Source organism: Tarenaya hassleriana, unplaced genomic scaffold (genome assembly GCF_000463585.1).
Source record: "Tarenaya hassleriana unplaced genomic scaffold, ASM46358v1 Cleome53, whole genome shotgun sequence".
Classification (NCBI taxonomy): domain Eukaryota; kingdom Viridiplantae; phylum Streptophyta; class Magnoliopsida; order Brassicales; family Cleomaceae; genus Tarenaya; species Tarenaya hassleriana.
In genome coordinates this window covers 295,998-307,943 of record NW_010967966.1, presented here as the reverse complement: position 1 = coordinate 307,943, position 11,946 = coordinate 295,998, and the positions used below count along the sequence as shown (strand labels likewise).

At 42.4% G+C, this 11,946-nt stretch overlaps 4 protein-coding genes across 10 annotated transcripts; all 4 read left to right on the top strand.

Moving 5' to 3' along the window:
• Nucleotides 1–29: 29 nt before the first annotated feature.
• LOC104798350 (pentatricopeptide repeat-containing protein At4g17616) lies at nt 30–2,484 on the top strand. The gene is made up of 2 exons (XM_010520391.2): nt 30–61; nt 159–2,484. The coding sequence occupies exon 2, from the start codon at nt 195–197 to the stop codon at nt 2,280–2,282; it is 2,088 nt and encodes a 695-aa protein (XP_010518693.1). The 5' UTR covers nt 30–61; nt 159–194; the 3' UTR covers nt 2,283–2,484.
• Nucleotides 2,485–2,615: 131 nt separating this feature from the next.
• On the top strand, nt 2,616–6,012 carry LOC104798349 (decapping nuclease DXO homolog, chloroplastic). Of its 2 annotated transcripts, none has more exons than XM_010520388.2 (12): nt 2,616–3,050; nt 3,471–3,712; nt 3,833–3,898; nt 4,042–4,120; nt 4,258–4,337; nt 4,443–4,466; nt 4,626–4,750; nt 4,923–5,139; nt 5,241–5,294; nt 5,394–5,458; nt 5,560–5,708; nt 5,802–6,012. In XM_010520388.2, exons 1-12 carry the CDS (start codon nt 2,663–2,665, stop codon nt 5,900–5,902), a joined length of 1,590 nt encoding a protein of 529 aa, XP_010518690.1. In that variant the 5' UTR covers nt 2,616–2,662; the 3' UTR covers nt 5,903–6,012. The 2 variants fall into 2 exon arrangements, with proteins under 2 accessions (XP_010518690.1, XP_010518691.1); XM_010520389.2 differs by having other exon boundaries at nt 2,663–3,050; nt 5,412–5,458.
• A 235-nt stretch (nt 6,013–6,247) lies between these two features.
• Nucleotides 6,248–8,451, top strand: LOC104798347 (coiled-coil domain-containing protein 97). 6 transcript variants are annotated; one of them, XR_769421.2, is made up of 5 exons: nt 6,248–6,444; nt 6,598–7,109; nt 7,314–7,596; nt 8,020–8,073; nt 8,229–8,451. XR_769421.2 is itself a non-coding variant. In XM_010520387.2 (4 exons), exons 1-3 carry the CDS (start codon nt 6,270–6,272, stop codon nt 7,557–7,559), a joined length of 933 nt encoding a protein of 310 aa, XP_010518689.1. In that variant the 5' UTR covers nt 6,248–6,269; the 3' UTR covers nt 7,560–7,596; nt 8,020–8,451. The 6 variants fall into 6 exon arrangements, 3 of the variants coding, with proteins under 3 accessions (XP_010518689.1, XP_010518688.1, XP_010518687.1); XR_769420.1 differs by having other exon boundaries at nt 7,314–7,838; XR_769418.1 differs by having other exon boundaries at nt 7,314–7,838; nt 8,020–8,451.
• Nucleotides 8,452–8,759: 308 nt separating this feature from the next.
• On the top strand, nt 8,760–11,149 carry LOC104798346 (casein kinase II subunit beta-1-like). Its single transcript, XM_010520384.2, has 6 exons — nt 8,760–9,217; nt 9,667–9,885; nt 10,060–10,169; nt 10,260–10,425; nt 10,676–10,846; nt 10,930–11,149. Exons 1-5 carry the CDS (start codon nt 8,986–8,988, stop codon nt 10,834–10,836), a joined length of 888 nt encoding a protein of 295 aa, XP_010518686.1. The 5' UTR covers nt 8,760–8,985; the 3' UTR covers nt 10,837–10,846; nt 10,930–11,149.
• The last annotated feature ends 797 nt before the right edge of the window (nt 11,150–11,946 follow it).

Sequence of the window (11,946 nt, the reverse complement as noted above, 5' to 3'; positions counted from 1 at the left end):
TCTTCTAGTGCTTCACTCCAAAAAAAAAAAAAAAAAAAAAAACGGAACTAAGGAGAACAAGGTACCTCTTTTGTTTTTTGTTTTCATTTTCACTTCAGTTTTTGTTCTTGAATTCATCGGAGTTCCGAAACTCGATTACGTCCTTTGGTTTGATGCAGAAATACGTCCTTTGATCGAGTTTATGAGGTGTGATTATGGTGAGATGCAATAAATATCTCGACTTTCGCAAAATCCGGTCCTTAGAGTTCCTCGCGGTTGCAATTATCCGGAGGAATACCTCCTCGCCGGGAAATTTCGGGGGACTTATCCAGAGAAAAGGCTTCGCAGGAACTTACGTTCTTCTCGATCTGTTACGTAATGATACCAGATTTCTCTCCACAAGCGTTCATTCTCCGAGTTTAAGCTGGGAAGCTTCTTCGCAAGAGGTGCTTTGCAAAAAGCTCGAAACAGCTCTCAAGAATCACTGTATAGATGATGCGTGGGGTATGTTTAGGGATTTCAAAAGGTTGTATGGTTTGCCGGACAAATCCATGTTGAACAGGTTTGTCACGGTGCTCTCTTACTCTAATGATTCTGGTTATTTGCGGAAGGCCTGCAATTTAGTCAGTCTGACTATGAAACAAAACCGTGGTTTGATTCATTCTGATGTTCTTACGAGACTGTTGATGTCTTTATCGAGAGCTCAACTGCCCGAGCCCGCCTGTAATATCCTCAGAGCAATGCTGGAAATGAGTTACACCCCTCCAGTGGAAGTGTCAAGGCTTGTTGTCATGCATATGGTGAAATCAAAGGTCGGAACATGCCTTGCTTCAAATTATTTGGTTCAACTCTGTGATGATGTTGTGGATCTAGATGGCAGGAAGAAACTTAGCGGTCGGAATGTAGTGAAACCTGATACCCTTATTTTTAATCTCGTACTCGGTGCTTGTGTGAGATTTGGTTTCTCTCTCAAAGGCCAAGAACTGGTTGAGCTGATGGCAAAAACCGGCATTATTGCTGATGCATACACAATTGTTATCATTTCTCGCCTTTATGAAATGAATGGTATGCGGGATGAGTTGAAGAAGTTCAAGGAGCATATTGATCAGGTACCAGCCCTACTTCTTTCTCACTACCGGCATTTCTACGATAATTTGTTAAGCCTGGAGTTCAAATTTGATGATATCGATTCTGCTGGCCGGCTTGTCCTAGATGTATGCAAGACTAAGGACTTCCTCTCAGTTCAGAGTCTCCGGGTTGACTCAGAGAAACCTCGGGCTTTGCCTGTTGGATCTGACCATATCAGATCAGGCTTAAAGATCCAAATTTCACCCGAGCTTTTGCAGAGAGATTTGTCTCTTCAAATGGAAATGGAGACGGAATTCGTTGATTATGTGAATGCTAAGCTTGTGATCACAAAGAAGGCTCTTGCTAAGCTAGTGTATGGGTACAAAAAACATGGGAGTGTTTCTCAGCTCTCGAAGCTTTTGCTTTTGTTGGGTGGATCCAAGTTATGTGCGGATGTCTTTGATGCTTGTGTTAGTCTTTGCTGGCTAGACATTGCTCATGACATTCTTGATGACATGGAATCTGCCGGTCATCCCATGGGACTGCCCTCATACATGAAACTCTTATCGGGTTATTACGAGCAAAAGATGTTAAATAACGCAGAAGCACTTCTGAGACAGATGAAGAAAGCTGGTCTGGTCACTGTTCAATCAATTGAAATGGTGGGTTTGCCTGAAACCAAAGGGGAAGATACTAAAGACTCTGAGCTCTGCGCCCTCTTGGTTCAGGAAATGGAATCTGAGAAAGAAATGACAGATCCACAAACACTGTACGAGCTAAACTCATCCCTCTACTTCTTCTGCAAAGCTAAAATGAAAGGAGATAGCTTGAGAAACTTTCGAAAGATTCAGAGGATGAAAATCCCACCGAATCTCCAAACCTTTTGGATTTTGATAGACATGTACTCATCTCTAGGCATGTATCGAGAGATCACAGTTGTGTGGGGAGACATCAAAAGGAACATGGAGAGCAGAGGCTTAAGAGTAACACAGGATCTGTTAGAGAAGCTTGTGATGAACTTTCTTAAAGGTGGGTATTTTGAGAGAGTGATGGAAGTTATAAATTATATGAAGAGGAGTGGTCTTTATACGGATCTAAATATGTATAAGACCGAGTATCTGAAGCTTCATAAGAAACTGTACATAAGTATCAGAGCATCCGAAGCTGAAACTGACGCTCAAGCTCAGAGGCTCCTGCATGTTCAGAACTTCAAGAAGCTAGTTGGCTTAGCGTGATGTTTTCTTGCTCTCTATATATATTGTTTTACCATCCGTTATTTTGGTTTATATAATATCCAACCCTACGGAATTACGGTTTAATTTGGAGAAATGTGTATTCATTTTGGTTTAGAAATTGTGCCATTTGTAACCAAAGTAAAGCCTGAGGTTTAGGAGGAAAAGACTGGAAATTTGGGGGGTCGTTTCAGAAATATAGTTAACTATATTTACTCAACTGGGCTTCACTCCAGGCAAATCCCAAGAAAAGGCCGAGCGAATACGGAATATAAAAAGCCCAAGCCCAATCGAGTCAACTCACTGAGTGAACTTTACTCGTAAATTCCCAAGCTTTGCCAGAAGATTAGCGATCGAGCAGAAACCTAACCAAAGGCTTTGTAATGGACTCACCACCGAGGAAAATCCCGCTGGGTGATTTGTTCGGAGAAGATTCGGATAACGAGTCCCCATCTCGTTCGAGATCTTCGTCTTCCAACAAGGCTTCATCATCCTCGTCGCCGTCGTCTTCATCTTCATCGTCTTCGGCTGCATCTTCTTCCAGAGGCGGAGACCCCCGCGACGCCGAATCTGGCAGTTCAAGCAGAAGCGTAAGCAGCGGACGGAAGGAGGAGGAGCATGGCATAGATGAATTAGAGAGCTACAGGAATGACGATAATGGCGGCGACAGGGGTTGTCATGGCTACGAAGAAGAAGACGAGAAGGATCTTTTTGGATCTGATAATGAAGATTACTGTAAGACCCCCGCAATCAGCTCCTATTCCATCCCTGGTAAGCGAGATTTTGGTGTGAAATGTCATTTCAATTTCCATTTTAGTAGTCCTAATTGTTTTTCTCTTGAATTATCCTTTTGCTAAACATTCGAAGGGGAGCTCTGTCCTGAAGCGTGTGCCCCTCTTCCGTAGAATTCTCTTGGATTTCGCTCTGCTCATCGACCATTTTGAAGTATTATTTGGATATATCATGTTTGGTTTGGAGTATTAATCGCTAGTTTACTATTAGTTTGAGAAATAAAACCTCGGCTGTTGACATGCATGATGCATGAGATATCAGAAGGATTGCTAGAGATACGAGTTGCTTTGCGTAGAGAAGATTGGCACATTTAGTTTTCATTGCCCTCTTTTTTTCTCCATTGGGTATTTACTATTTTATAACAAAATGATTGATTGATATTTTCCTGAATTATGGAAGTGTTGCCTGCACAATGGAACAATAATCACCACGGTGGAAGAGGGGGTCCTGGACGTGGACGTTGGCAGAATGGTAGAGGGGGAGCTGGGCTTCTTCCCCGACCTGGGCCTTACCCTGGACGGCAGGGTCATGGTTTTGGCTCAAGGTTTCAGTATTATCAACGTGATGAGCGTTTTGTCTCTGAACTTAAGCTTTCAAAGAGCAAAGAAACATTGGCAAGAAAATCTACAGTCTTTCAGGAGGTAACATTATCTAGGAACATCTCACTTTTAGCATATAAGCTCTTCGACACAGGGAAAATTGTTTGCTATATCCAGTGTATTCTTACTGTGGATATGTTTCTAAGTGCTTAATATCAACAGCCGATCGAGCTTGCTTGCTACAGTCGTGTAGAAGGTGGAGAAGTATTCTTTGATGAGCGGGGCTTGGTGAGAACTTTTGGTATTGTTGTTCCTTTAGGGGTTCTCTCGTTGTCTCCTTTTTTTTTTCTCCCAGGCAATTCAGTCTTTGGAGTATTTTATTTTTTAAATTAGTCACAAACGTGTATATATGACATTTATTCATCTCTCAGAGGCTTTTCAAGCGTCTCATCTCTGAAGAGGTTGGAGCAGATTTAAATCAAGGTTATGATACCTTTACCGCGAAAAGAGGTGATGGTTAACTCTGTGGCATGAAAAACCTATAGTTCATTTCAGTACAAGGAATTAGTGGTAAGTATTAACCTGTGCAAAAGATCTTCAAGGTTGCCAGATTCAGCTGAATATTTGTTCTGTTTCTTCTGAATTAGACATGGGCTCAGAGGGCTTTGGCGATCTTCTTGACTGCATCAGAGCGAAAAATATTACACTGGGGAACATTCATTTTGTGGTATGAATTGCGCACACACACCCTCACACATTTTGCCTAAATCACTGGAATTTATTTCTTTGAAGAGTTTATCTCAGTTGGGTTTCTTTGCTTTGTGATGGACAGACATTCCGTAATAATCTAAATAAGGTAATTCCAGATCCCTCCCTTCTGTTAGCTGGTATAACATTAACAGATAACTAGTCTCTTTCGGTGTACGGAATCAGCAATGACTCTGTAAACTTGGCATATGGCTAGGCGTCTGTCCAGTCACTTCCTTAACCTTGTGCATTGTTTTATTTCATTCAGATTCTAGGTGCTGCTTATAATCGGCATGAACCTTGGGAAATGGGTGTACATAAGAGGAATGGTACAATATATCTGGATGTGCACAAGCTGCCTGAAAGGCCACAAACTGATTTAGATCGCCGCAGGTAATATTCACTCAACTTTTTGGGAAGTGAGTGATTGCGGTGGTTTTCTTAGTGGTATCAAAATATACCCATCTGGAGTTTGGTAGAAAAAAATTTGATGGAGAAATTGAGTGAAAAGAATGCTACTGGACAGTAATTGAAGGTGATGGTCTTATTATACGTGGTGATACAGATGCTACTGGGGTTACTGTTTTGAAAGCCTTTCCACAGAAGATCCGGGGAGAGCATATGGAGAAGAGATACAAAACGTGGATGCAAACGTTGAATATTGTGGGGTTTTTAAAACTAAGCTAGGAGCTCACCGCGTTCTGATGGGGGCTGAAATGGATTGTTGTGATTCGACCGATGAGGGAAGGAGGTTTTATGTTGAGCTGAAAACCTCTCGTGAGGTGAACACACATGTCCAGATGCTATTATTTCTGTTGTTGCCGTGTATTTCTCTTCTGTTTTTTTTTCCCTGATTATTTGGTTGGGCTGCATCATTCTCCAGCTGGATGACCGTACAGTGGAGAGATTTGAGAGAGACAAGCTGCTTAAGTTCTGGGTAAAATGATGTGGTTTTTCCCGCAGCACCGGTGGTGGTGGCTGTTTCATTAATTATCACTCAGTGTTGTGTTGTTATTTTTCATGAAATAACGTGTAGGACACGCGTGTGATGCAGATACAATCATTCCTAGCAGGTGTTCCGTACATTGTTGTGGGATTCAGGTAAAAAGAAAAGAAATAGGTAGTCTTGCATGATTTCATTTTGAGGGGATCTTATCAAAATCATAATACGACATGATGATGGTATGAATGGGCATTGGCAGGGATGACGGAGGGAGGCTGGTACGGACAGAGAGACTGAGGACGAAAGATATAACGCACAGGGCCAGGTTGAAAAACTATTGGCAGGGAGGAGTGTGTTTGGCATTTGCGGATGAGGTTCTTTGCTGGCTCTACGGCACCGTCAAAGACAGTATGTCCCTCCCCCCCTTCCTGCCCTCTCTCTTTTTTTCTTTGTTGTATAAAAAAAGAAGAAAAAGACATAACGGTGTGGGTGTGGGTGCAGACGAAGACTACATACTTCAGTTCACGCATCCGTTCACGAGGCTGGAGCTTCTTCAAGCGCAGTCTTGCCCTGACGTCATCACTAACCATCTCTCTTCTTAGTAGCTTCCTTTTTTCCTTTCTGGCCGTACATGTCCCTTTGTTTGCTTCACCCTTTTATCGTAATAAATTTTGGCTCTCTCCTCTCTGAGGACTACGAGATGCTCTTTCCATTTCGAAACTTTAGGTTATACATCATTCTTATCCTCACCCAAAAAAATAAAGAGATGTAATACTGGTTGATTTTTTTATTTAAAAAAAAAGGAAAAGCCAAGATTGTTGGAGACGTAAAATAAAAAGTAATAGAGAAACGAATTTATGAACAAGGTATTATTCTCTTTATTATGGGTTAAGGCCCTGTCGGCCCGTTCGGTTGCCGGGCTCAGTATTTCACGACCCGAGTGCGACAGGGAGAGGCAAAGAAGAAGAAATGGAGCAAGGAAAAAAAGCGGTGAGGAAAGAGGCGGCGGAGGAGATATCGGAGAGGCTGTCTTCTCTGGAAAACCTCTACTTCCCTCGCGCCGTCGCCTCCTCCACCTCCTCCGCCTCCCACCGCAAGCCCCTCCTCCTCCACCTCCTCCTCCGCGACCCCGCCGTCTTCCTCGGTACGTACCTCGTCTCTCCGATTTATTTTCCTTTTTTTTTTCTTTCGATCATCGGCTTAATTGTGAGGATCATCCCCTTTCCTTTGCCAATCATTTGCGATAGGGGTTTTGTTATACTTTTATCGAGATTTGTTTACTTGTGTATCGATCCAGAGCGCTATGGGTCTCAGCTGACTGTTGACGAATTGCGCGAGTTCGATGCTTTGAACGATGACTATGAGGTCGACTGGCACTTGAACAACCTTCGGAAGAAGATGAATCCCACTTCTCAAGAGTTGAAATCGAGGTCGGTGGCCGTGAGGAACAGAAGATTGGCCTACTTAAATAAGCTCGTGGCTGAGGGCCACTACTTCTCCGAGGATGCTATGCGGGAGAGAGAGCCGTATTTGCACCACGAGTATGTCGGCAAGTTTCAAGATTTGACTGGAAGGAGCATGGCTAGGCCCGGGGAACGCTGGTCTGAGACATTGATGAGAAGGTCAGAAGAAGCGAGGTTAGTTGCTAGGATTAGGGAGGAGCAGCAGAGGTTAGGTGTATCGGAGAGGGATTGGATTGGTAATGAGATGGTGCAGGAGGAGGAAGAGGAAGAAGAGGAGGAATCGGAGGAAGGAGAAGAAGATGAAGAAGCAAACAAGCATGCTGGAGCAAGTTCGCGGCTTGAGGAGGTAAGTGGTTTCATTATGTTTTGGCGTGCATTAGTTCCAAGGTTGTGATTCACTCGTTTGGGTTTCTCAAGTTTTGTTATCACAACGTACTTCCTTGATGCATGTTCAGTTAGTCATTATATGCACTTTGCAATGCCTATGTATGCTTCTGATGGATCAGAGCAGCAAAACCCATTCTCACGTATTCTCCCTGGGATGATTCAGGTGGCTAAGAATGGTACTGATAACAACGAAGAGTCAATCAGTAGAGATGAGGAGGGAGCTGTATCACCCGAGGAGATGCAGGAAATGATGGAACAGTTCACATACATTATGCAACAGAAGTTTCTGTCGGGAGAAGATCATCAGCACTTGGATTATTCAAAGATAGACAACGATGAGACACTTGATGACCACTGGCTTCGTGAGGTCAGCCTTGACGCCGAAGACAAGTACTTTGCTGAAGACTAGGAGAGGAGTCTGATATCATAATCACAACCCTTTCTATGTAAGATATCGTCCTGCTTTGCTCTGTCGGTTGATCCTTGACATGCTAACATTTTGAAAAGTGCCCTTTTGGCAATAGTTATGGTAACAGTTTGATTTCTATGCGATGAGTCACGCATCCTCCTCTTGAGCATGTGGGAGGTTATGAAAGGGTGAAGTGGAAGCTGAGAATCTGCAATCAGTCAGCAGAGCATTGATCCGAGGGGTCTGGGCTTGGAATAAATGGTCCCAAGTACATATAATGTGTGTAAGCTGTAGATTTGGTTCAGAATTCCTGGTTTTCATCATATATCCATCCAGTATAGGGTAATGGCACTAGATGCTTGCTTACAAAATGTCCTTGTGTGTGTATAATGTATAGTAGTTTGTAGATGCATGCGGAATCAGTCATACACATATAATATATATATATATATGAATTCAGATGGTTCCAAGTGTAGGGAGGTGGTGTGGCTTTCCACTTTGGACGCTGCTGCAGGTATTGATGCCATGCCCTCTCATTATCTTCGACTCTCGTTTAGTATGTCGTCACACTCGTCTTTCTATTCATTGTTGAATGTTGATTCTTTTTTTCCTTGTAAAAGTATTTTAATTATTTATCTTTTGGAACGACTTAAAAAAAAAAACATTCAGAAAGCGGCATCGACGTGGCGATATGAACACGCATGCAGATGCAGCCAGCCACTGCATGTCGATTTGTGGGTCTTTGATTGATTAAAGATATCTGACGGAATGTCAAAACTTCAACTTCCTCTTACCATTATGGACTTGCAGCAGATGTTTCGGTGTTTTTTCTTTTGATCTGTATTTTGATATAAAATGCCACCGAGGCCGAGAGACGTGTCCCTCTTCATCATTTCTATTGTGTTGACGACAATAACCCTATAACCATTTGAAAATAACGACAGTAGCTTGTCAAACAGATGCATCTCAAGGCCTCCAATTTAGTTCATTTGTGATAGATAGGCATGCGTAATTCTCACTGTCCAGTTGAAAGTGGACACGTGTCCCTACAGCACGGAGAAAGCCACCGCACATGACCCCCGCTCTCCACTTCCTTTCGGTGGACGGCTGCCGATTCACCTCTACGGGAACCTAAATTATTATTCCCCTTTTGCCCTTCCCTCTGTTTATTTTTTCCCCTTTAATTTCAAAAATCCCGGAAAAAACAAAACAAAACAAAACACAAACATAGGGAGAAACAAAAATCCGCCTGTGCCTACAGACTGCTTGCGAGATAGATAGACGCAACCAGGCACGCGAGACGAGTGCTTCGCATCAAAACCCTAGGAACCTTCCCCACCGCCCTCGCTTGCGGTCGATCCATCTCATCGGCATGAATCGGCGCTGACGGTGTCTTCTCAGCGGCGTATAACCATACCGAGAGATCATGTACAAGGAGAGAGCGATGGTTGCCTCGAAGGCGGACGTGGTGGATCGGAAGCGGATCTCCAACGCGCTCGATAAACATCTTGAGCGGCCATCTCCATCGACGTCCCGGTCCCTCAATGGCAAGGGCAAGGGAACCTCGGCGGCTGCGCACTCCGTCTTGATGGGGAAGCAACCCCATGACCACAGGGATTCGCGCTCTACTTCTCTCTCCAAGAACAACGTTTTCGACGGTGAGATTCGTTTGCCTTCCTCGTTGATCGCAGATGCTTAGGGATTTCTTATTTGTTGTCTTCTGAATCTCGATTTAGGGTTTGCCCTAATCTAGATTATCATCTCTCTGTCGTGAAAAAAAAAACGATTTTTTTCTCCCAGAAAAGTTTTTGAATTTGGTTTACCTCGTTGTGCATCAAAGAGACTTGGCTGTTTGAATCAGACTCTGAGTTTGCCTTTAGTAGACTTCCGTTATCTATCTCAGCCTATGATGTTGAGTAACGCCTCTAGCTTCCTCGAGAAATGATTCCCTTTTGTTTTGGAATGTACTTTTCAAGCAAAGTAACAAATAAAGGTTTGAAGCTTGATCATATTCTATCGCTGGTTCTGCTTCAGTGTATTCATTGGCCTGTTTGAGTAAACTTATTATACGTCTTGTGCGCATTTGTTTGGTTTTTACTGACTGCAGATGAATCGGAAACAGACAGTGAAGAATCAGATGTCAGCGGCTCTGATGTAGAGGACACCTCATGGATATCTTGGTTCTGCAGTTTACGTGGAAACGAGTTCTTTTGTGAAGTCGATGATGATTACATTCAGGACGACTTCAACTTGTGTGGACTCAGCAGTCAAGTTCCTTACTACGACTATGCCCTTGATTTGATTTTGGATGTAGAATCTTCTCATGGTATGTTAACGTTTTTTTTTGTCATGAAACTTTTGTTTGTGAATTGTGATCAGTTCCTCCTCACCTATATGTCGTATGAGATAGATTTATGTTGGATTAGACAGATCATTTCGTGCCAGTAAGAAATCAGAGATAACCTCTCTTCAATGATTGATCTGGATTTGCTGGTAACAGGTGAGATGTTTACAGAGGAACAGAATGAATTGATCGAGTCAGCAGCAGAGATGCTTTATGGTCTGATTCATGCTCGTTATATATTGACGAGCAAAGGATTGGCTGCCATGGTGAGAAAATATCTTCTCGGCTGCATAATCTAACATCTTGCAGGACATGCATACGTTCACTGTTGACAAGTCTGTAACAAATGCTTGCAGTTAGACAAATACAAAAGCTATGACTTTGGAAGATGCCCAAGAGTGTATTGCTGCGGCCAACCTTGTCTTCCGGTTGGTCAATCGGACATCCCTCGAACGAGCACAGTAAAGATATATTGCCCAAAATGTGAAGACATTTATTACCCCCGATCAAAATACGAAGGAAGTATCCTTATCTCACCCTTATACATGCATCTGCAACCACGTGTGTGCAATTACTTTGCTTGTGACGATCGGTGATGTTTGAAACATTTTTAAGCGCCTTCTAGTTCATGAACTCTGAGATTGTTCGGGTACAGGTTTCTGAAATATTTGACTTGTGATGTCCTCGTCCACATGTGTGTTCATTTAGAGTCTGGAGTAGGTATGTTGCTGTGATCTTGCGGTGGTTTTCCTTAGATCAGTGTTGTAAACAGACATAGATGGAGCATACTTTGGGACGACATTTCCGCATCTGTTTGTGATGACGTATGGGCATCTGAAGCCACCGAAAGCACCTCAAAGCTACGTTCCAAGAGTGTTTGGGTTCAAGATTCGCAAGCCTTGCCTTGATTCAAACCCACAACAGAGGAGATGATTGCCGCTAGGTAAGTGTTGTCGAAAGAGAGCTGTGTAAACCAAAGAGAAAAAAAAAAGTGTGTAATCCTCTTGTCATTGTTGCATCCCACAGAAGAAGAAGAAAACCAAAAAAGAGAGGCCCGGAATCTGTAGAAAACATGTGGGCTTATAACGCCTTGTAATCTTTGTCCTTGGTTTCTCGATACCCATCAAAAAGCACAAAAAGTTTTTTTTGTTTTTAAATGCATGGATTGATGTTGTCTGACTGTCGTGTTTGGTGGATGGAGTAGTAGTCGGTGAGACTCATTGTCCAAACCAAAGGATTTGACGTTTCCATTCTTTGTTATGGTTGTGGTAGTCATTTGACTGAAATGGAACTCGGTCAATCTATATTATATTCCATTACTGAAAACATTAGGGAAGAGCGCAGGTTTTTATGATGTAAAACCACATTTTTCTTGTGGGATGGAAGAGAGGGACCTTTGAACTCGGATTAAGAAAAATATGGAGTAGACGATTCTGCAGGGAAAGGTATGGCGCAGCGGTGATGCAAGTCTCCGGAAAAGAAACTTCCTACATTTGAAAAGTTGTCGTTGTCTCTCAACATTTCAAGTCAGAAGGTCCCTCTCTTCCATCCCATTAAGCTTGCTTTCTTCTTTCTTTAAAACTGCCTCTGAAACCTTTGTTTATATTACCCAACATTTTATTTTTTATAAATTCTACACTAACCAAAATTATTATTTTCATGAAAATTTTTAAAAAATAAATACTGAATGGGGTCGTGATATAATCAGAGATGCAAAAGTCATTGGATTCATTGTTTTAGAAATGTAAGCACATGATTTATGAAGGCTGCATCATTTTTTTTTTGTGCAGAAAATGGGGAGAAATTAATGAGACAAAGTGAAAACGCCATATCTCTATCCATCTATTTACTCACAAAAATCCATCTGACGTCAACAGGAAACACGTTTTTTTAAATAAAAAAAAAAAAAGACAGAGAACAATGCGAGTCGTTCATACATGTGATTGTGAATGCAAACTATGTTTATTTAGTTACGGTTTTATATAATATAGATGATATGAATGATACAAAAGCAGCCCCCCCCCCCCCCAACAAACAGTTACC

What these genes read in the sequence shown, in the direction of transcription:
- LOC104798350 (XM_010520391.2), top strand. Translation starts at nt 195, where the DNA reads ATGGTGAGATGCAATAAATATCTCGACTTTCGCAAAATCCGGTCCTTA.
- LOC104798349 (XM_010520388.2), top strand. Translation starts at nt 2,663, where the DNA reads ATGGACTCACCACCGAGGAAAATCCCGCTGGGTGATTTGTTCGGAGAA. An exon ending in AATCTACAGTCTTTCAGGAG is followed by an intron (nt 3,713 to 3,832) that starts GTAACATTATCT and finishes TAATATCAACAG; the next exon opens with CCGATCGAGCTTGCTTGCTA. An exon ending in AGCTGAAAACCTCTCGTGAG is followed by an intron (nt 5,140 to 5,240) that starts GTGAACACACAT and finishes ATCATTCTCCAG; the next exon opens with CTGGATGACCGTACAGTGGA.
- LOC104798347 (XM_010520387.2), top strand. Translation starts at nt 6,270, where the DNA reads ATGGAGCAAGGAAAAAAAGCGGTGAGGAAAGAGGCGGCGGAGGAGATA. An exon ending in CGACCCCGCCGTCTTCCTCG is followed by an intron (nt 6,445 to 6,597) that starts GTACGTACCTCG and finishes GTATCGATCCAG; the next exon opens with AGCGCTATGGGTCTCAGCTG. An exon ending in CAAGTTCGCGGCTTGAGGAG is followed by an intron (nt 7,110 to 7,313) that starts GTAAGTGGTTTC and finishes GGGATGATTCAG; the next exon opens with GTGGCTAAGAATGGTACTGA.
- LOC104798346 (XM_010520384.2), top strand. Translation starts at nt 8,986, where the DNA reads ATGTACAAGGAGAGAGCGATGGTTGCCTCGAAGGCGGACGTGGTGGAT. An exon ending in CAAGAACAACGTTTTCGACG is followed by an intron (nt 9,218 to 9,666) that starts GTGAGATTCGTT and finishes TACTGACTGCAG; the next exon opens with ATGAATCGGAAACAGACAGT. An exon ending in GCAAAGGATTGGCTGCCATG is followed by an intron (nt 10,170 to 10,259) that starts GTGAGAAAATAT and finishes AAATGCTTGCAG; the next exon opens with TTAGACAAATACAAAAGCTA.